Here is a 21,882-nt window from a genome sequence, read left to right as displayed (position 1 = left end):
ATTAAAAAAATATATATATCTTAAACGTTTGCTGTGTTCAACACTTCATGTTGAGTGTCCTTGCATACAAAGCTAGGAACAACAGCAGGCTTTTTATAGCCTCAAAATTTGGTGCTTCAATCCCTCCTAAGGGGCTTCGGTTTCCCGCCTGTTCCGTTCGCCACGGAAGTAGACGACAAGGACGCCGGGCCTTGTGTAGTGTTGAACAACGATTGCTCTGGTGACGACCTTGAACAACAACAACGGATGGATGATGTCAACTACTCCGGCGACGACTTCGAACAAGTTCCAGCATGCACAGAGGAGCAGCCGCAACAACCGAAACGTGGACGTGGTCGACCACGGAAAAACGCCACGGCAGTTCAGACCAAGACTACTCGTCCCCGTGGTCGACCACGCAAGCAACAACAAAACGAAACCCCTCGAGAAAAGCGTCCGGTTGGACGACCTCGTAAATTCGCTACAAATGCTGAAAGAAAAGCTGCATACCGTGCACGTCAGGTAACGGAGAAAGAGCGTCTAAAACAGCAAGTTCTCAAACAAGAAGCGCAGGCTCGCAAAGCTGAAGAAGCTGCAAAAGAACACAGCTTACAGCTCGCGAAGAAAGAACGCCAAAGGCAGAAACCAACAGCAAAACGAAGTCTACAGCTCGCAAAGAATCGAGAACTGCAAAGACAACGACAAAATGAGATTGCTGCTCGTCGCCAAGCCCGTGGAGCGGAGGTCGTCGCACGGCGGAGGGAATGCGAGGAACAAGCGGAGCTGCGACGCGTCCAGTATGTCGCTGCGACGCAACTCTACCAGCAGAAGGAGTTTCTCGACAACCCGTTGGTAAGTGTTTGTGATGTGTGCGACCGAATCTGGTTCAAGAACGACGCGACGGACCAGTGGTGTGCGCAGTAGCGCTGAGCTTAGCGTCACACGATGACGTCACGGCACTCCCCCTCCCCCTTTGGCTCCCACGATGACGTCACGGCACGCATGCACGTAGCGAGCCGCGCAGGGGAAAGAGAAGGAGCAACGTAAAGCCCAGTGCGGAAATCAGGCGCACACCGGTCTGAAAAAGGTACCACCTAAAGGTGGTAAAAGTACTGCCTAAACAAGGTACCAAACTACTCTGTCACTAACGGGTACGTGTATCCCCTGAAACCTGCCTGTTTGCCAAGACTGAATCTAGTATCCGAACGGCTAGTTTCTCCCCGAATTCCCTTCATGAGAATTCAACATTTACAGCTTCACCCAGCTGCATATCAAAACACCACCGGGCAATTCGGAATTAACGGCTCAATTACGGTGGCTGGATGGTAGGTGTGTCGACCGGCACGTCTGGAGCGTAGTTCGCCACTTCTCCGCATCATGATGCAAAATTGGCGCTGTGGTCAGTATAACGGTTCTGCAGTCCACATCGCCTGCTGTAGGTGGCAGATTGCATGCAAAAAAAAAGCCCGTCTTGGAATAGTTGTATGTCGTCTGTTAGTGTCAGTTTGAAAGGTAAAGAGCTCCGGGTCTCTCTTACTGTTTGAAAGTTCCTAAGAGATGTGTAATGTTCCTGGTCGGAAAAGTGACCGACGAGATTAACGGCGGTATTGTTCCACCAAAGAAGACCACCAAGGTCACTTACTGCTTCGCTCCGAACTGCAAGTCTGGTTCTAAATCTCTGAGAAAGATTCCTAACGTAGCCTTGTTTTCGGTGCCAAAGCACCCTGACCTTTTTAGGAAATGGGATCTAGCCCTTCATCCAGCGGACAAGCAACTGCAGCTGACATTAGTTGTGTGCGAGTGACACTTTCAAGAACATCTCATTGAGCGCGATTTCACCCGTGTGCTCCACGTAGAGGTTGTTGTGATGCTACGGGAGCATCCACGACTTGCCAACGATGCAGTGCCATCAATTCTGCCAGGTGCTCCCACCCACCTCTCTAGAATGATACTCAAAAAAGGAAAACAAAGAATTCTTTGGGACTGCGATCACACAGATGATTAAGACAGCAAGCTGTTCTGAGAATGAGGAGAGATACCAGCAAGGAGATGTTAATAAGGCCTGCGCAAATGGTGACCACAACTTTCAGTTTTCCACACCTACGCTTGCTGAGATCCTCAGCTCGTCTGTTCTGCCTTACGGCCGCTGGGCCTGGCATTCAGTGGGAGGTATAACGGCTGCCACATTTTCCGTTTGGGTGAAAAACGTAAACAGCATCAAGCTCACTAAAGTCATCCTCCTGGAAGCTTGTGATCATATGTGCGAGCAAATGTTTCTGTCCAGGGAACGGCGGTGCAACGACTGCTAATTAAATCTGCAGAGGAAGTCAGCTCTCTCCTTGTGGAAGTAGACAAAATGCTGCCATGCCAAGGCAGTAAAGCCATGCATAAACAGCTGCCATGCCAAGCAATAAAACACAGTAGCTGGATTTCTCGAAATTGAAAAATTAGAATTTGCTAAATATAATGTAAACACGTTTCCATATACCGTATAAAACCACTGCAGTATTGTTTTATGCATGGAAAAAAATGTATCTAGGTCTGATGCAGTGGGCTGGAGTGCCACGTTTATACCAATAAATGTGACCAATCAGCCAAGCTGGAAAATTCACTTGAGCATTTGTTGTTTTCGGACTAGACATCAACAAATTCCTCATTCTGCCTTTGCCTACACTGCTCAGAACGGTATTATAATGTGTACATCAAAGCTAAAATCAGAGGCAGCGATACTATAGTCGGATACAACTTAAGTCTGCAGTGAAGCAGACTGAAATGGCAGGAAATATATATCCTGCCATTTCACAGACCACAAAGCAATTGTAATGTCCGTCGATGTGAATCCATCTCTTCCACCTCCTCCGTGTCTCGACACCTCCTCCGTGTCTCCGTGTCTCGAAGAGAACTGGAGATTCAAAGGATTGTCCAGCGAATAATCCAGGGATCCTCATATGATGACGGTGAAGATGATTACGATGATGTCTTAGCTGAATACATCAACAAACCTGACCAAGAAGAACTATAGTGTGTGTGAGTATGTAGTGTACTTAAACGAAGAATTAACAAATAATTAACCAGCATCCTCTGTGTCTGTGTCGTACTTCACTTTAATAACACAAAGTTCACACAAGGAAAACACAACGTCAACCCAAACAATACACCAGGGTACACCAATGTCAACGATTAGGGTCGCTTCTCTCTTTTTTAAAAAGGTAGCGCTGAAGTGATGAATGCGACGCGACGAGAACTATCTCTGAGTGCACCTCTGAGGTCTGAGCTTAATATATGGTACTCTAAGGTCATAGGTGTTCTGTGACATTGCCTGCGTCACCGCCGCTAGAGAATGCGCTCCACACAAGCCACGCGTTCCCGTTTTCACGATTTCTCTCTGAACAATGAGCGACGCAACTGGTGGAAGGGCTTCGGCTGCTGTTGGCGCTAAACGAGCTGCCCGAGCAGAGGCTCAGCGTTGCCGACACCAGAATCCAGAGGTGTGCGCCGCCAAAGCAGAAGCTAAGCGCCGCCGTCAAGAGGGCCCTGCCATTCACCGTCGCCAAAGTAGAAGCTTACCATTGCTTCCAACAAGAGGACCCAGGACAGAGTGCCGCCGAAGCAGAAGCATATAAAACACCTAAAGAGCGGCGCTCAAATTTCACATTAGGGAGTATTGTAATCGTCAGTGAATATTTAAATTTATTTCTAGTAGCAACTGGTGACATCTAGCATCCCAAGTTGGCCAAAATTGCCAGAAACATACAAACCGCAAAGTGGGGGAGAAATGCCAAAGAAAGCTATCGGTTTAAAAGTAGTGATAGGCAGGCTGAGAGGAACCAATGAACATAAACATGGCACGATTAATTTGGCCTTTCTCTGTGATCTGCTAACCTTCTGGTTAGCTCAGACAATAGGGCCTCTGCCTTGGAAAAGCTTTGGTTCTGGTTTCATTCACTAGACCAGGATGAATTTTTTTCACTGCTAAGAACCTTTCTTGAGAAACCTGTACAGGCTTTATTTCCAACTCTGTGCTCCCTTAAATGGATTACAATTTTCCCTTTTGTGACCCTCCACCTTGTTGATTTCCACAGAACTGATTGCCATATTTAGTGTCTCCGTAGTTCATGTCAATTTGGCCTTGCTGTACGATATGCTAGCCTCCTAGTTTGGTGAAATGGTTGAGTGACTGCCTTGGAAAGGCATTGGTCCCGGGTTTGATTCCCAGACCAAGGCTAGCTTTTCTTCAATTGTAAAGATTTCTTTCTGTGAAACCCATACGGGTTTCCTTTGTAATTTATTGCTACTTCCGAGTAAATGACTCCTCCTTTTCATTGCACTCATTATATCTCCATTTGCACTAGGTGCTTTTAAATAGTTAATTTGGGAATATATATTCTTTGAAAGGCATTGCGCTTATTTCAACATGTTACTCAGTTTCCAGAAAAGGTGTTCCAGGAGGCCGCTTTAAGGATAATCACCCTTATGGAGAGGAACAAGTCACTTAGTAGTAGCCGAATGTCATAGCAGAACATGTGACTAGCTCTGGTAGCCACGCTGATGCCAGCACCATACAGTGGAGCAGAGAACAACTAAGTAGGCAAGGCCATTAGTGACAAGGAGGGTGACAGTGTGTGTGATGGTGGCCAAGGGAATGCAAAAGCAGGTCAGTGGCTGAGAGAGTGGGCAGTGAGGGCAAGGCATGTCTGGTGAAGCTAGACAGAACAGCTTGGCAATGACTATTTGCTGTAAAATGGAGCCAATGACCGGAGTTTTGTGTCTATGCAAGCTGGAGTCATAGCTGCTGCCCACACGAGATGCCTTGTTGGAACCAATGATCTCGACAACATGGTTCATGTGCCCTCGTCTTTTAGATTTATAAAACAGTTTGCTATTAACAAACCTGCCTCAGTATCCCTCTTAAGGGACACTAAAGGGAAAAATGATTTCTTCTGTATCAGTAGATTACCCTTCCACAATACCAAAAACACCACTCTTACTGAGAGGAGCCGCTTAGTAAGCCAGAAAGAAACGAAAAACACAGAGGCGAGTGGCGATGCCACCTTGAAGTTCCCGCCCTAGATCACCGTGACGTCATGGACTTTGACAGCGTCTTCTGGGTCCCAGTTAATTCTTTAGCGGTAAAGATTGACTACATTGTGTTCTAAAGAACCCCCAAGACGGAATGTGGCAAATTTCGCGAACTTTTACTGAGCCAACATGGCCCAAATAAGAAAAATTACTTTAGAAGTCGTGATGTCACACTGAAGTGCTGACGTTGAGGTTCCCACGCGAAATTAAAGAAAAAATTTAACTTTGAGCTTCATTTTCTCTTCTAATAATTGACCTATTGCAGTGTAATTAATGACAGCAGAGTTTCCGAAGCATACTTTATCAGTTTAAGTTGATTTATTTTTCTTTAGTGTCCCTTTAATATACTTTTTTTGTTTGGGGCAGGCATCTTTGTAATTTGTTAGCTTGATCGCCAACCGAGAATGCTAACATTTGTTGAGGTGAGCTGCCCTTGAGACATCAATGGCAGTTCAGATTGGTCACGTTAATAAGCTGTGTTTACCTTATGTTTAGTTTCTCATTACCCACACTTCCTTCTTACTCATTCAGGACAGAAAAAAGGAACCTGCCTCTTCCTGCACTCATGGAAAATCAACGAAACCTGTGCAGACTGAGGCCTCATGGCTGTTCAACAGCAGTGTGGATGTTGCAGTTGAGACACCGAGAAGCATTCACGTGTGCAAATCAACCCAGGCGTCACTTGTTGCTGTCAAGGTGCACAGGTGGACAGAAACCACAGATCTTGTTGAACGCAAGGACAGTGAAACTTACGTGCAAGAGTTTCCTGGTAAGTGCTCAAATTTGTCCCAAGAGCCCCAAGGTGAATACACTCAAAGCTCGGTACTACAAAGCTGAAGCAGGAGCTGAAATTGCTTTGTTATATCTATTTAGTTTACTTTATTTATTTAGAAACCCACATCGCCCAGTTGGGCATTATTGTAGGGGGTTCAAAACAAAAGCCATAATCAAAATAAGGAAGCAGACAGGCATAGTTGTCACTTGAACATTCAACTAAAGTGCACATCTCGCAAGGAAGAGAAAACATATTTGCGGGAACATCGACAACACCTGCATTCAACTGATTCCACTCGTGAATCGTAAAAGGAAAAAAAAGAATGCGCAAATACATCTGTGCGACACCTTATTTCTCGAACCTTTTTTAGCATGATCATTTCTGTGCGATATGTAGTATGGGCTCATCATGTGTAAACTTTTATTAATGCCAGTTTCATCATAAAAAAAATGGAACGAAAAAATTTTAATCGCAAAAACTTTCTTCGCTGCTGAAAAGTGTTCCAACCTAGTTCATTCTTAATGTGACTCATATGTGAATTTGTGTATCCCCTTCGTGGTACTTGGGACATGCAGACACTGTGGTGTACAAAGCCGCACATTGCTTCAAATGCACAATATATGTGTTATTCTATACAGTCAATATTAGCTTGCACAAACCATTTACCCCTACCCATAGCAGGAACCCCAATTTCCTCATGACTAGAACAAGAAACTACGGTCTTTCTTCATGCAGCTCCGCACGTGCGTGGAATGCCAAGGCTTACCAACTTGGATCAGAGCCCCGGAGTTTCCACGTTGTACAGCCATCAAGTAGATGGGGTAAGTGCTGCCAGGAGCCTTAACGATCATCGCACATTCGTACTTAATAACCTCTTGAGTCCTGAATACTGCCATGGGACATAATCACTCTTCAAGCCAATTTTTCTCGTCTGCCGGTATGTCACGAACTGTGAAAGCATTCTTTTCTTTAAATAGCACAGTTAGGTGCAGAGAGCTGGATCTTCATGTATGTGAAAGAAGCAACCATCTCCATGTTTGCTATGTTAAAAACTACATTTCATTGTGTAGTATGTGGCCATGTTGCTGCTGCATCCAGGGTTCTCACGCAATCTCAAGGAATTTTGCACACTTCAAGGTTGCTTTTCACTGTCCGTGACAATACAGAAGTCTAGACCAATTGAGTGTCAAATTTCTCGACAGCAGACAACAAGAGTATGAGTAAACTGCGTCCGTACAGCTCCACATGCACCGGGCTTCATATCCAATGTGAATATTTTGAGTAATCGCTTTCGAGTTATTTTTGAAAAATGAAATTGAAAGCAATGTGTAATATAATGTACGAGGGGTCTTAGGAGGTTAATGTGATTAGCATTCCTAGGGTACTTGATTAACTTTACAGGGTCTCGTCTTGTCTGTCTGTCCGTGTCTGTCTGTCTGTCTGTCTGCTTGTATCTGAACGTTTGCCACCAGCACTATACAGCAATGCTTGTGTATAGTGCTGTGAAGGTCGACGGAACTGCAGATAATATGGTTTGCTCAAAATTAACTCGTGATGCAAACCTTTGTGCAGGCAGGCAACGAATGCTTTTATTTACGTAGAACACTACAGGAGCGCGATCTATGCATTCATTTGATTTCATGCCATCGTATTTCTGCCAGGGGCTTAACGGCAATGCTTGCATAGAGTGCAGTGAAGATCAACGGAGCTGTGCTCTAAATACACTCGAGATGCCAATGTTTGTGCAGGCAGGCGACGAATGATTTCATTCACGTAGCACACCACAAGAGCGCGCTCTATGCAGTCGCTCGATTTTATAAAACCCTATTTCTGCCACACCCTTTACAGCAATGCTTGTGTAGATTGCTGTGAAGCTTGACGGAGCTGTAACATCATCTCACAGTCTGCCCGATGTTTACCGAGTTTGCTTTTTGAACACGTCTTTTATGCTTTTGTAATACGGAACTGTACTTTTACATTTTCACCCCGTAAAAGACAAATGGGTACTTCTCACATGGGAAGTGCATCATTATGGCCTGCAGACATATGAGGAACTCGTATGCATGTACATTGGCATTCGGAGTAACAAGGAACATTGAACTACAGTATTCAAACTGGTAGAGCTCCAACAATCGTTCTATTAATGGGAAAAGTGGACAATAGCAATGTTTCGCGGATGTCTTAATGAAAGGTGAGCCTGCAGGCCTCCGTACAAGTCTTACTGTGAATAGTTCCATTGTCAGTTGCAATGGTTCCAGTGCTTTTGAAGATTTTACTTTCTTAAAGGGTAGTAGCAACATTGGTGACCTCTTTTCTAGCGTGGGCATGCCGTTGCGCATTCATCATTGATGTCTCAGCTACCCTTGAGACATCAATGGCAGTTCAAATTGATCACATTAATAAGCTTTGTTTACCTTCTGTTTAGTTTCTCTTTACTTACACTTCCCTTTTGCTCATTCAGGATAGAAAAAAGAAGCCTGCCTCTTGCTGCACTCATGGAAAATCAACGAAACCTGTGCAGACTGAGGCCTCATGGCTGTTCAACAGCAGTGTGGATGTTGCAGTTGAGACATCAAGGAGCATTGACATGTGCAAATCAACCCAGGCGTCACTTGTTGCTGTCAAGGTGCACAGGTGGACAGAAACCAGAGACCTCGTTGAATCCAAGGACAGTGACACTCATGTGCAAGAGATTCCTGGTAAGTGCTCAAATTTGTCCCAAGAGTCCTAAGGTGAATGCACTCAAAGCTCGGTACTACAAAGCTGAAGCAGGAGGTGAAATTGCTTCGTTATATCCATTTATTTATTTTGTTTAGAAACCTACATCGCCCAGTTGGGCATTATTGTAGGGGGGGTCAAAACAAAAGCCAAAATCCAAATAAGGAAGCGGACAGGCACAGCTCTCACTTGAACATTCAACTAAAGCGCACATCTCGCAAGGAAGAGAAAAACATATTTGCGGGAACGTTGACAACACTAGCGTCCAACTGATTCCACTTGTGAATCATAAAAGGAAAAAATAATGCGCAAATAAATCCATGCAACACCTTACTTCTCGAACCTTTTTAGCATGATCATTTCTGTGCGATATGTAGTATGGGCTCATCATGTATAAACTTTTATTAATGCCAGTTTCATGATAAAAAATGTAATGAAAAAATTATAATCGCAAAGATTTACTTTGCTGCTGAAAAGTTTTCATACCTAGTTCATTCTTAATGTGACTCATGTGTGAATTTCTGTATCCCCTTCGTGGTACTCGGGACATGCAGACACTGTGGTGTACAAAGCCAGACATTACTTCAAATGCACAATATATGTTATTCTATACAGTCAATAGTTAGCACGACAAGCCCATTCCTCTCTTGCGGTGATTCAGGCATTCAGCAGCACTCGGAAGGCATCGAATGACCTTGGAGTCAGTAGCACCATCTCTCTTGCGCTCTGAAAACTAACCTCTGTTAATGGTCTATACGTATGAATTTATTATCCTGATCACTTTGCTCCAGCTGGGCTGTTCCCATCTACATTTACCGTATTTACTTGATTCTAATGCACACCTTTTATTGAGATGGCAAACTCTAGGTAAATTTTCATAGTTCCCACGATGTTCTATATCAAGTCCAAGTGTGATAAGAACAAGTGGCCTGTGTGCAGTATGCTGTGGGTGCAAGGGCAAGCATGCGAGGGTGAGCCGACAAGCATGGTGGCTTGATGCCTGCCTAATGATCAAAGTCACGTAATTGAATGCGCACTAGGAGAAGAGAGTGCATGGCTGTCTTCCACGCGGTTGAATGCATCCACGGCGCACGTGCTTTGTGTTGGAGGTTATCTGTAGCCGGTGCCAGGGATAAAGGTGAACCGAGGTGGCTGGTGGCTTCATGAGCTCTGTCTTCCCGTGTGCCTAGTGCTGGAGGTTGCATATTCTTAAGTTTCAGAGATACTGTGCATTAAGCTTCAGTACAAATTGTTTGCTTTCGGACAAACATGCACGCTCCTCGCTGCAAGTATTCCTTACCATGGCAACATTGTGACGGCGAGTGGTCGCAGTCATTGGGTAAAATGTTTTCATGTTTGTCTGTGCATGTTTAACACCATGCTTGGTTAGTTGGTAAGCGAATGTCTACTGCAATTTATAGGGCCAATAAAACCACGAACCGTTAGTGTAGTCATCTAATAAATTGCTATCAGTACTTCGCCTTTCGTGTGAAACTACGACTAAATTTTTTGAGAAAAATTCAGTGAAACATGGCTTGCATTATAAACATGTACAAAACCACAATATGTGGTGTCCTAATTCCACCATTCATTCAATCTGGATGACAGCTCAATCTCAAAGGCAGCTTGTTTTACCACACTCCAGGTGCCAGCATCCCTTGTGGGTACCAGAAGTTTGTCATCATTGGACCCACCTGTAGTTGGTGTCCTAATTACACTTCCAGAGACTTCAGAGTAATGAAAACTGATCTCTGAGGCCGTGATTTCTGTTCTACTGTGGGCACCGAACCTTTGTCACGGCTTTAAGAATCAAATCCAGACTTACTGCAGCTGTAGGAGCAGTTCATAGTGATGCTGAAGCTTCAAACAGCGATGAGTGATACCCGGTCCCCTGTGACAAAGATGAAGTAAATTTTCCTTTTTAGAAGGACTCATATCATAAAAATGTTGAGTGAGATCAACCAAATTGCATTTTTCATTTCTGGCCTTTAAAAATTGGGTGCACATTACCATTGAGGGCACGTTAAAATCAAGTAAATACTGTGCCTTTCCTTGGTTGTTGGTATTGTATTCCTACATGCCAACAGCTGTTCTTTCTAGGCATTACATTTCCCGCTAATAGACAGCTTTAGTTTAATGGTGTAATAGCAAAGTTAAGGAAAATACAGCGATACTGTTTCTGCAAACAAACTTTACGGGAAATGGATTTTAGCTTAGCGTGATAGCGTTGCTTACGTCCCAGGAACGCTATTCAATGAAACTTTGCATACATGGTGCACATAACTTATTTTGCAGCTCCGCACGTGCGTGGAATGCCAAGGCTTACCAACATGGATCAGAGCCCCAGAGTTGCCACGTTGTACAGCAGTCAAGTAGATGGGGTAAGTGCTGCCAGGAGCTTAACGATCATCGCACATTCGTACTAATAACCTCACGAGTCCCGAATATTGCCATGGGACATAATCGCTTTTCTAGCCGATTTTTATTGTCTCCTGGTATGTCACAAATGTAAAAGCATTCTTTTCTTTAATTAGCATAGTGAGGTGCAAAGAGCTGGATCTTCATGTATGCGAAAGAAGCAACCATCTCCATGTTTGCTATGATAAAAACTACATTTATTGCCTAAATGCAGAGATGCGTAGCCTCTGACTACGACGTGCCTCATAATCACATCGTGGCTTTGGCATATAAGTCCCCATAATTTAAATAAAACATTAAGGCAACGCTACGAAGGCTTAAAAGATTTGTCTCGTTGCTCACACCTGCGACCAAGAAATAGTGCTTCACATCTAAAAGAAGAGTATAGGTGCGTGTCATCTAACTTGATATAAAATTATGTCTCCTACTTTATTGCAAAATACAGTCGAACTCACTTGTAACAATATTCAAGTGCCACGAAAATTCCATTGTTATAACCGATAATTGTTATAACTGGGTTGCATGAAAAAAATCAAAATAAGGGGATGGCAGAGCTGTTGTGAGAAACCTATTATGGTGGGGAGGCCAGTGCCTCTCCCCACAACCTTCTTCCATCAGGCTGCTGATTGTGTCGCCTCGTTTAACTCCGCTTCTAGCGCACTCTGATCGCGTGTAACAAGCCGCGGCTGTAGGCATTCAAGAGTGGCACTGCTATAGTAAAACCTCCTTAATTTGGATTTCATGGGACTGGAAAAATGTCCTAATTAACCGAATGTCGAATTATCGAGGGTATCAAGAAAACAATAAACAAATGCTTTCTACGTTAACACACTTTTATTTACTGAATGAATCAGGAGAATCTTGTTTCTATTTTGCACAAACGCAATGCGGAAGCTGCAATTCTCGTCATCTCGTGACTGATTAGCGCTTGCAGCGGCGACGGCCTTGCGACTTCTTCTACAGCGCAGCCGCGGTGCGCGTCTTCATCTGTGACGCGTTTTTCACTACCGCGCGCACATCCCGATTATTTTTTATCCAGCGTCGCCAGGTCGCCGCCCATCACGATGTAGACGGTGCTCTTAATCCTCGACAGCCTTGCACCGAGTAAAAACGAAACTACTGTCTGCCGCAACCGCGGCGCTGTCTACGCGATCGTGGATGGCGACCTTGCGGCGCGTGGCCGACGCGCACAGTGAGTAAAAACGAAACTACCGTTTGCTGTAACTGCGGATGAAACCGCGGTCGCTATTGACGCGATCACGGATGGCGACTACTCAATTATGAAGGCACACGGCCGACGCGGTGCTATGCGCGGCGATAGACGCAAGGATAAAGGCTTTAAAGACACGAAGCGTTCTGGTGTTGCTGGATTCCAACACTATTTTCACTGATGACTACGGCAATGCGAACTCCGTCGTATCGTTTTGGTGGACGCTAACGCCGTTTTGGATCTATTGCATCGCACATTCGTGGCACTTCGCCAGCCCAGCGTAGTTGGCACAGTCCATTCGTGTTTCAGTGGGTGGCACGGCTTAGAGCTATGGGTGCAGCCAATTCGTGTTCGGAGGGGTAGAAGGGTGACGGGAGAGAGGAGCGCGAGGCTGGCGATGCAGAGAATGGTGGAAAACAGCACACGGCAGCGTGCAATGACTCAAATTTCTTTTTTTCTTTTCAAGGAGTTTGCATTCCATTCCCTTTCGGTACGGACACCCAATAGCCAGACTTCATCGTTATAACCGATAATGCGGCATGGGGGCATTGTAGTAAGCGGGTTATTTCACCATAGAAAACATATAAAAGTCGACGGTGCAGCAGCTTCTCATTGTTATAACCGATATATTGTTAAAACCGGTATCGTTATAAGTGGGTTCAACTGCATAACGTATTCATTACATGAAAGGTGTTGAAGATCTGAACTTATTTACCACCAAACGAGCGAACTCACCAGTGGCCCCAGTGCATCACTTGCTCTCGCAACCAAAACATAGTACGCCACATACTGGACGTCCAAAGGTACACAAATATGTCATTTGACGTTGACGTGTGTCCACAAGTTGTAGCGTATGGAGTAGTTATTCCGTTGAAAGCTTCACAAATCAGAAGCAACTGCACTGAGAAATGGGCGCAATGAGCCCTCTATGGCCGCACCAGTAGCTTCCACACCATTGCCTGCCACTTATGAAACATAGTATAGCTCACCTCGCCATCTTGCTTTTTGTTGTTGGATAAAGCACTGACCACCGAGCACTCCAAACATGCAGTTTCTTCGCAGAAGCGACTGCATGCAACTTCGCAGAAGCAATTGCCACCTTTCTGAACGTAGCGAAGTCTTTTGTTTACAAGGTGCGGATAGAACTGATGTGTTCTGGCGATGACGTGACATCTGCGGCGAAAAGGGAAAAGCACAGTCAGCGGTCGGACGTCGTCAGAACCCCTGATTTTCTCCGGCAGCTGCAAGTCATCGTGAGTGACGACCCAGGGAAGTCACTGCGGGCCATTGCAAAGGAGCTCCAAGTCACAGAGTCGACTGTCAGGCTTGCTGTGCATGAGGACTAGAGGTACCATTCCTATGTCATGAGGAGGGGGCAATTCATGTCCGATAAAACTTGAGATAATTGTCTGCTCCGGTCCAAACACCTGATAAGCAAGCTAAAGAGACCTGAGAAGCCTGGAATGCTCTGGGTTTTTTCAGATGACAAGAACTTTGACCAAGACCAAAAAGTTAAGCCCTGTAATGACAGGGGGCTTTGTGCAAGTGCTGATGAGGTGCCTACAGTGATGCACACAAAATTTTTGCCGTCTGTTATAGTGTTAGCCGTCATCAGCAACGAGGGTGACGTGACGCCGCCACATTTTTTTGCCAAAGGACTCCACATTAATGCTGCCGTGTAAATGGAGGTGCTTGCCACCATTGTAAAGCCCTGGATAGAGACTGTTTCCAAAGGAAGACCTTATGTCTTTCAGCAACATTAGTGGCTGACCACACTGCCCGCGTCACCCAGGAGTGGCTGGCTGACAACTTATTCGACCACGTCACTCCGAACTTGTGGCCACCTAGTTCTCCAGATTTAAATCCGCTTGATTACTGTGTCTGGGGCAGCGAGAGAGGCCAAGAAACAGCCACATAATACAAACGACTTGCTGGAGGCCACCATTGCTGACTCAATGGCTGACATCTCTAAGGACCACCTGATCCGTGCATGCAGCCGTTTCCGAAGCCAAATTGAATCAGTTATTGCTGCAGATGGTGGATTCATTGAGTAATTGTAGAAATAAACCGTAAGAGAAGTATTTCTCAAAGTTTGGTGAAAATATGTGTATTTTTGCTGGAGATAATCTTTCTGCCTGAAGCCAACATTGCGTTCTCAAATACCTCGCGCACCCGGTATATCATTTGATGTTAACTTGCATCCACAAGTTGTAGTTGTAGCATGTGAAGTAGTTATCTCGTAGAAAGTGTCACAGATCAGAAACAACTGCGCTGAGAAATGGGCACAGAGATCCTTCTGCGGCTGCACCAGTCGTATAGCTTCAGCACCGTTGCCTGCTACGTATGAAACATGGTATAGCTCACCTCACCATCTTGCTTTTTGTTGTTGGATAAAGTGCTGACCACCGAGCACTCCAAACATGCAGTCTCTTCACAGAAGCAACAAAGGTGTCACTGACGATACGTATTGTACTACCATTGTGCTACTCTGACGTCAACATTTGCTGTCTGTTGTGCTGACCAGCAATGCTTCTGCATAAAAGCAGCATCACAGTCCAGGTAACATGTGCCAATTATGCTAGAATATTATATTGCAGACTATTTTTACAGAAAAGCTAGAGAAAGGAAGGGTCAGGCGAGCGCACGACGGAAGCAGTAAGTAATCTGACTAAACTTATCATCCACCACACTCAGTTATAAGGATGCCACCAGTGCCATATGATCTGGTCAGGTCTGACCTTAGTCGCAAGGTTTAAAATGAAACCCTTTTACACTAGGCGCACGTGCCCTTATCTTTACTCGGTTGCTCCAGCGCTTCATGACGGAGGTAATAACTTGTGCCATCCCTCAAAGACGCGCAAAGACAACTTCCTCACAACACCCTTGGCCCCCTCACAACTGTCTCCGCAGGGGTTGTTTTTCTCTTAAGTATTTTTCTTCCGTTGCCGAGAGGCAAGCAGTCAGCGAGGCCTTGCTGGCCTCGCTGACTGTGTATTTCATTTGATTGCCTCAAATGTTTCGCGCTCTTGTGTAACTTGTGGGGAGTGCTTACAAGTTGCTAGGTTATTGCCTTGTCGTGATAAACAACGAGAAGACTGCTTCCTATATGACTGCTGCAGGAGTCACGCGTGGCTTATAGCTCCAAGCCTTGGATTGAATGAACATTCATGCAGGCATGAATGAAGCTTAGAGTGAAATTTTCTACAATTGCTTGGGTAACATTTCTATTCATTTTGTCTGAGAGATTCTCCTCTCCCACTAAGTGTGCCATCCTCTATATTTACAGCAACGTGACCGCACATTTGTGGATCGCTCCACTAGCCCTGCTGCTGTTCGAGAGCCGTATCACAGAAAGTGCATTGTGCGCTGGTGCACCAGTAGATTGAAGATGAACCCAGGAAGATTATTCCGCGTTCCTAAAGACAACAGGTGAGCGTGCACGTTTTGTCCTGGCTTTCGTTTGTGCTAATCGTGTGTGCAACTGTATGTAGTTGTCTTGTGGTGAGCCAACAGGGAATATTTGATGATAAAGAACGTCAGACATGTAGCTTTACCTTCGCTTCACTCACCGTCATTAAAAACGCATTTATGAGAATTATGGTAGAAGTACCACAAATTGCACTGTGCCAATACGGCAAAACAAGCTCACTCTTGCAATATGGTCTCTTCACTTTATCTCATTGGTACTTATCATTTCACTCACTTTTCCTGCAGGATGGAAGCTTTCCTAAGGTACGCTGAAAGGCCACAGCTGATAGGGTTGCCAAAGGAAACAGTAAATAATTACCGACTCTGCTCGGCGCACTTCACGGAATCGGACTACATGGACCCGGGGAAAACCAAACTTATATGGTCAGCCGTGCCATCCGTAAAGGCTCCAGATGAGTCAAAAGGTAAGTGAAGCAACAAGGATAAACCTTTTATGGAGAGGCTAAGTGAACCTTAGCTGGCAGTGCACATTACTTCACTATTTAATCTGCATTGATGCATTTCGTCTGCATTATACATCATGTTCCAAATGCTGGTTTTAACTTTAATGAGCATAGCTATTGTGCAGCAGTGTTGTTCCATTAACCGGAAAGGAAATGTGTGATCACAGTAACAGCTGTAGATTTTTTGTCATTCGCTGTGTGGTGAACACTTCGCTTTTGAAGCTTCTTAGAAAGAATAACTATATTGCAATCTGTGCAGACATGAATATAGCGTTTTCTCTAAATATTTAAGTTTGCTTTCAGGCACTGGAGTGAGCCATGAATACCCCATTCACCTCTGTATAGAGCATTTTTCATCACTAATGGCTGCAGTAAACTTGTTCATTCTCTCATGGTTGTAAAAATGCATCAAATGTTCTAGTCCAACCAGTACGAGAAAGCAATGACCTGTGTGGGACCTTAACAGTCGACATTTACGACATAACCCAGCGTGGGCCCTACATTAACGGGACTCTGAAACGATTTTGACAACTGTGTGCAAAAGTCAGTAGGGTAGTTTCTTCTGGTCATTAAGAGGCCAATTTAAGCTCTCTGTGTGAAAGCGTGTAATTTATTACAAGGTTTTAAAAATGTGCATCGCTACTGATCGCAGTGGCGCTGCTTCCCTCAGTGATTCGATTCGTTGCCAGATAATTTGAACTTGAAAAGTGGGCACGCACGCGCCTGACCCCTATGGTGATCCCAATAGCGACTCCTTTAGTGCAGTGTCTGTCTCCGCATAGATTAGGGGACAGTGAATGTGTTGGAACACACATCAATTTCTTATCGAAAATGCCGATTTTCAGCCCACCGCAGGGAGATTTTCAAGCAATAACCGTAGCTCGCAATCCACATTCTTGGGTGTTTCCACATCCACATTCTTGGTTGTTTATGTACGCATAGTACAAGATTTGACCCTGGACGACTCATGGCCGTGGCGGTGAATGTATCGCAAAACATAGTGTGGATACAGTTAATGCTGATGACCTGTGCTCTTATTCTGGTGACATAGAAGCATATTTTGCCCTTGTTACTGCTACTTGTCCTTGTTTTCTGTTGCTTAGTGCAGCATTCATTAGTGTGAAATGTGAACTGAATAACTATGTTTCTGTATAATTTTTTCCAGGTGAAGCTGCCAACCTTGGGCACCTGCGGGAGCCACCGCCTCAGCCAGGACCGTCTGGGCTATGAAGAGGTGAGCCCTTTGTTGTAGCACATTACAGAACATAAGTGTAGGTTCAGGACCTGTCTGTGTGAAGTGTTTTCATCATGAGCTCAAATTCCTGTTTTACAGATTCGATCAAGTCCTCCTGCTGCTTTAGTGAGGTCACTTCCTAGTCAACACAGGCAGAGCTCCCTCGGCTGAGGGTCACCAAGGAGATGCAGTCAGAGATGTGGCATTAAACTACACGGCCACTCGGTTCACTCAACAGCAGCTGCTGCAGCCCAGTTCAGTCAGCAGCAGCAACAAGCAGTTAAGTCAGTTACCGTGGCGAGAGGAAGGTGCGATGTGTGTTTTCATGCAGAATTCCTTTCATTGTTTGTTATTGCAAATTGCACACCAATGGAGGGGCAGTTCTTCTACGCTTTAGGATGTGACGAAGCAGGGTGTTGAACGAGAATGTTTTCATACTTTTTTTGTTTCTTTTGAAAGAGTTCAATTATGTGGCAGTTTAGGGAGTTCAAGATTTGCAGTGCTCAACAATTCATACTATACATGACCACGCAAACCGGATATTTTTTCTAATAGGAATCTCGCATAGCAGGAAGAAATTGAAACTGCTTGAGGATGCATTGGAAGAAAACACAGGAATATGTAGCAGTGCAGAACACAGAAGGAGTAATGGGAATTGAAATCTTTCTGTACAATTGATGGGGTATTCACAAGGGGCATTGTTTACATATGTGGTGTAACTTCTGAATTGCAACAGTTGCTCTTGGGAAATTGGAGGCATTTGGCAAGGAACTGTCACATGATCACAGATTGATGATGTAAGTGAGACATTATTAACTGCACTGTACTTCTTGTTTAAAAATAAGTTATAGGTATTCACACTTTTTTCCATCAATATCATGATGTAAAGAAAGTTCACTTTTACATGCGGCACCGCCTTCGCAGAAGCAAGTGTAATGGCGGAATGATGAAACCTTTTATGGTGCCGCACCACACAAGTACTTTTGCGCACTTTATAGTCTGTTCACATTAATGATTAGGCGCACACTACTGTGTACTATTTCAATAACCTTCTAAAAGTGGTAGTTGATCTTACTTCTTGAGGCAACATTGTCTACAACAACATAGCCGTCATGGTTGATGATATGTCACCTCATTTTAATTGCTCTTGTTGTTAGCTGATTAAGCAGAACCATTTTGTTGTGTAAGTATTGCTTCACATAGTCCAACCTCGTAGCAAAGTCACACCCAACACAAACTTACGTTTGTCATATCCAATATTCATTATAAAGCAGGCATCGTTAGCTGCTGATATTGGGGAGAAAATCTTTAGATTTGCTTCATTACAGTATCGGATAATTCGTTATACAGTTAAACCTTGATATAATGAAGTTGGTAAAGCTGGCAATTAGCTTCGTTACATTGAAATTTCATTGTATTGAAATTTTGCCATTTATGCAAATAAGTACAGTTGCCGATCGATTTTTCTTACACAGAAAGGGGCCACAAAACTTTCTATATTGTCGGGCAATCGCAAAAATCAAATTTGAATTAGAAAACAATTCATTTTGATGAATTTGGGAGTTGGCGACGAATGATACGGTTTCATGCCACGTCGACGATATCTTCACATCGGCGGTACGAATTAAGCGAAGCCAGCCAGGTTTTCGCATGCACTCCGCCCCCGCGGTTCGTAGCGCCGCCCCGTGCTGGGACGACGCTCTCATGAAAAACGCCAGCAGCGGGGTGCTTCGTCTGTCTCTCGCTCTAGTGGGTCACCAAAACTCGAGATTAAGCAACCTCCAATACTAAATGAGCGAGAAGACAGCTTACATGATACCACGTCGTGTTGGCACACCCAGCGGCAGATAACCTCTAAAGCAGGGTGCACGGCTGCGTATGTGCTTTGCCACGTTTACAGCCATGCGCAGGCACGGCCGAGACGTGTGCCAACTTACCCCCCACTCCGTCACCTCCGCCCCCTCGCGCACGCTTGATCGCGTTACCACGACCTCGCTTCTCTCCCCTTTTCCCTTTGCTCGCACGGGAAGGCGGCAATCGTGAAGCCACCATCTTTCTTGTCACACCCTCACATGCTTTCACTTGTACCTAAAGCACATGTAGTGTGAGGGGCACGATAGGATCTTATCGCGCTTGGACTTTATATCGAACATGATGCGGCTCCACTTCGGTGGTCGCTCTTGTCGCGCGATTTGAGAGGTGCAGTTGCAAGCAGCCATTTGTAATTCAATCATTTGACCATCTACGTCCGTGAAAGTTTCCATTTATTGTCTCGGCATTCCTTGGCGACAGCAGTAAATTTCATTATATTGATATCGCATACAAACACACTTCGTTATAGCGAGGTTCTAAATACATGGTGTTCTTCGGACAAGAGGTTATGAAAACAATACTTTGTTATATTGAGAATTTCGTTATATTGAAGTTCATTATATCAAGGTTTAAGTGTATTTGTGTTTGTTGTATTGAGGTTTAACTGTATTATATCATTTCCTTTTCTGTTAGCATGTACATGTGCAACTTGCTAGTCACTGGGGCATGCAGTAAGATCTGAAAATATTTTCACTGCTACAAAGTTCATTTTGCTTGCCACATAGAAGGGAACCTAAACATTTTGGATAGGTGGGCCAGTTTGTATTGCATTATAGTAATGAAACTATAATGCAATACAGTGCAGCAAAAGACTAAGAAGGGGGCACACAACACGAGCACTAACTCACAACCAATTTTCAATGCACGCATGCGATTTTTTGCTGCACATGCATGCAGTGAAAATCAGAGTTGTGAGTGAGCACTTGTGTTGTTTGTCTTTTTCTTCATCTTTTGCTGCGCTCGAAGTTTCATTACTATAAACATTTTACGCAGCAAGCAAGATTAACCATAACCAAACTTGGTGCTGCTATTTATCTTCCTGAAACGAGCACACGTCACTTTTTAAAAATTCTCAGTTGTCACATTGTCTGCTGAAAATAGAACTATGTTCAAGGTTTAGCAATAGTGATACACATTCCTAGTAATGTGCAAGGCCTGTAGCGGGGAAACATGGGCTAGTCAGTGAACATTAATACTTGACAAAAGTGTGCCAAAATGGGCGAGAACAAGGAAAGGCAACGCTCGTGCGTGCACTAACCTTTCTTCAGCCTCATCTATTTTAGTGCTGTATTGTCAAGTATGGGAAAGGCCAGTTGTTGCAATTTGTAACCAGTGTTGCTGAGTGTCAAAGGTATCCATTTGACATTGCTTAGTGTGGCACCTCGCTAATACTTGAATGAGTTTATATGTTCTTTCACTTTGCGCCAATTTTTTCACTGTTAGCACTACTATTCATGTTCACTGGCAATATTCCTTGGCAGCACAGGGAACTTAAATTTCTACTATATTTCAGGGATGATTCTAGTCCCCGTGAGTTTGACGGGAGCCAACCTTCAAGTGGTACCATAGTGTCTTACAGCTGATGAATCCTTCTGCCAGAGGCAACTGCCCAGCGCAAGTGGGAACCAGTGCCATTTTTTTTGAAGAGGCAAACTCTGCCGTTGCCGCAGCGAAGTGAACGAGTGTCGCATACGTCTGGACATTTGCTTGCAAGAATTTCTGGAGATAAGATCCCTCGCCGCCCATGTGGAGAAGTACCCGTGCTCACAGCCATATCAGTGTCACTTGTGCTCTAGCCATTGCTCATACTGAAGCACAACGCAGATCCATCTCAGGGAATCGGGAGTGAAGTGCTCTTTTTGCAAGCATACAATAGGCAGAAGGACCTGGGAGATGATGTGGCTGTCCAGCAGTTCATGTGCAGTGTTTTCAAATTATCCTTCACGAACGGGTACGACCTTGTTGTGCACGTTCGCCAGCTCCACCTGGTGCAAAATATATGCAGTGCGCCTGGTGTCCAAAGTCATACTTAATAAGAAAAGTGGTGAGCAGCTTGGCTGCTTGGCTAGATTTGACGCCAAGTCAAAACTCTAGCGGCATATGTACCTGATATCATGACTGTTGAGAAACAGCACTGTACAAGTGTGCTCACATGAGTTTGTGAATGAGTGGAGCCAATCTAACTGGGTCTTCATTAACTTCAGATTCAAGATTTTCATTTGACACGCATTTGTGCAAACTCAGAATTGTCTCAAAAAGCCCTTACTGAGCAGAGGTTCAGGTTGATCCTTGACCAGCCTCCCTTTGCAAGCAAGCTGCCCAAATTTAGTTTGTATTGTCTTGAGTTGACTGTAAATCGGCATTTTAGGGTGTTGCTCAGTCAGGTAGCACCATGTAGTGGCGGGATCGAATCCCGGCAGCCGCGGCCGCATTTCGATGGAGGCGAAATGCAAAACGCCCGTGTGCTTGCGTTGTAGTGCACATTAAAGAACCCCAGGTGGTCAAAATTATTCCGGAGCCCTCCACTACGGCGTGCCTCATAATCAGAACTGGTTTTGGCACGTAAAAACCCAGAAAGAAGAACCATGTAGTATGTGCCCGTCTGGTATGGTATAGTAATTGCGTATTGTTGGCACTGTGCAGCGAGATGTACATGCATTGTAAT

General features: G+C 44.7%; 2 protein-coding genes across 3 annotated transcripts in view; one reads left to right on the top strand and one right to left on the bottom strand.

Annotated features, from left to right (window-relative positions):
- LOC119457894 (uncharacterized) overlaps positions 1-21,882 on the bottom strand; it is a 103,081-nt gene that overhangs the window by 46,918 nt on the left and 34,281 nt on the right. The window lies entirely within an intron of this gene.
- On the top strand, positions 75-21,254 carry LOC119457896 (uncharacterized). 2 transcript variants are annotated; one of them, XM_049670510.1, is made up of 10 exons: positions 75-831; positions 5,590-5,827; positions 6,569-6,654; positions 8,295-8,532; positions 10,847-10,932; positions 15,466-15,608; positions 15,894-16,072; positions 17,277-17,345; positions 17,445-17,624; positions 20,731-21,254. In XM_049670510.1, exons 1-8 carry the CDS (start codon positions 247-249, stop codon positions 17,339-17,341), a joined length of 1,620 nt encoding a protein of 539 aa, XP_049526467.1. In that variant the 5' UTR covers positions 75-246; the 3' UTR covers positions 17,342-17,345; positions 17,445-17,624; positions 20,731-21,254. The 2 variants fall into 2 exon arrangements, with proteins under 2 accessions (XP_049526467.1, XP_049526466.1); XM_049670509.1 differs by having other exon boundaries at positions 17,445-17,653.

Source organism: Dermacentor silvarum, chromosome 7 (genome assembly GCF_013339745.2).
Source record: "Dermacentor silvarum isolate Dsil-2018 chromosome 7, BIME_Dsil_1.4, whole genome shotgun sequence".
NCBI lineage: Eukaryota > Metazoa > Arthropoda > Arachnida > Ixodida > Ixodidae > Dermacentor > Dermacentor silvarum.
The sequence above is the reverse complement of the archived record's forward strand: the minus strand, read 5'-3'. Positions and strand labels throughout refer to the sequence as shown.

Excerpts from the sequence above, each read along its gene's own strand:
- LOC119457896 (XM_049670510.1), top strand. The coding sequence starts at position 247 with ATGGATGATGTCAACTACTCCGGCGACGACTTCGAACAAGTTCCAGCA. Across the intron at positions 6,655-8,294 it reads ACAGCCATCAAGTAGATGGG|GATAGAAAAAAGAAGCCTGC; the intron begins GTAAGTGCTGCC and ends TTGCTCATTCAG. Across the intron at positions 16,073-17,276 it reads GGCTCCAGATGAGTCAAAAG|GTGAAGCTGCCAACCTTGGG; the intron begins GTAAGTGAAGCA and ends AATTTTTTCCAG.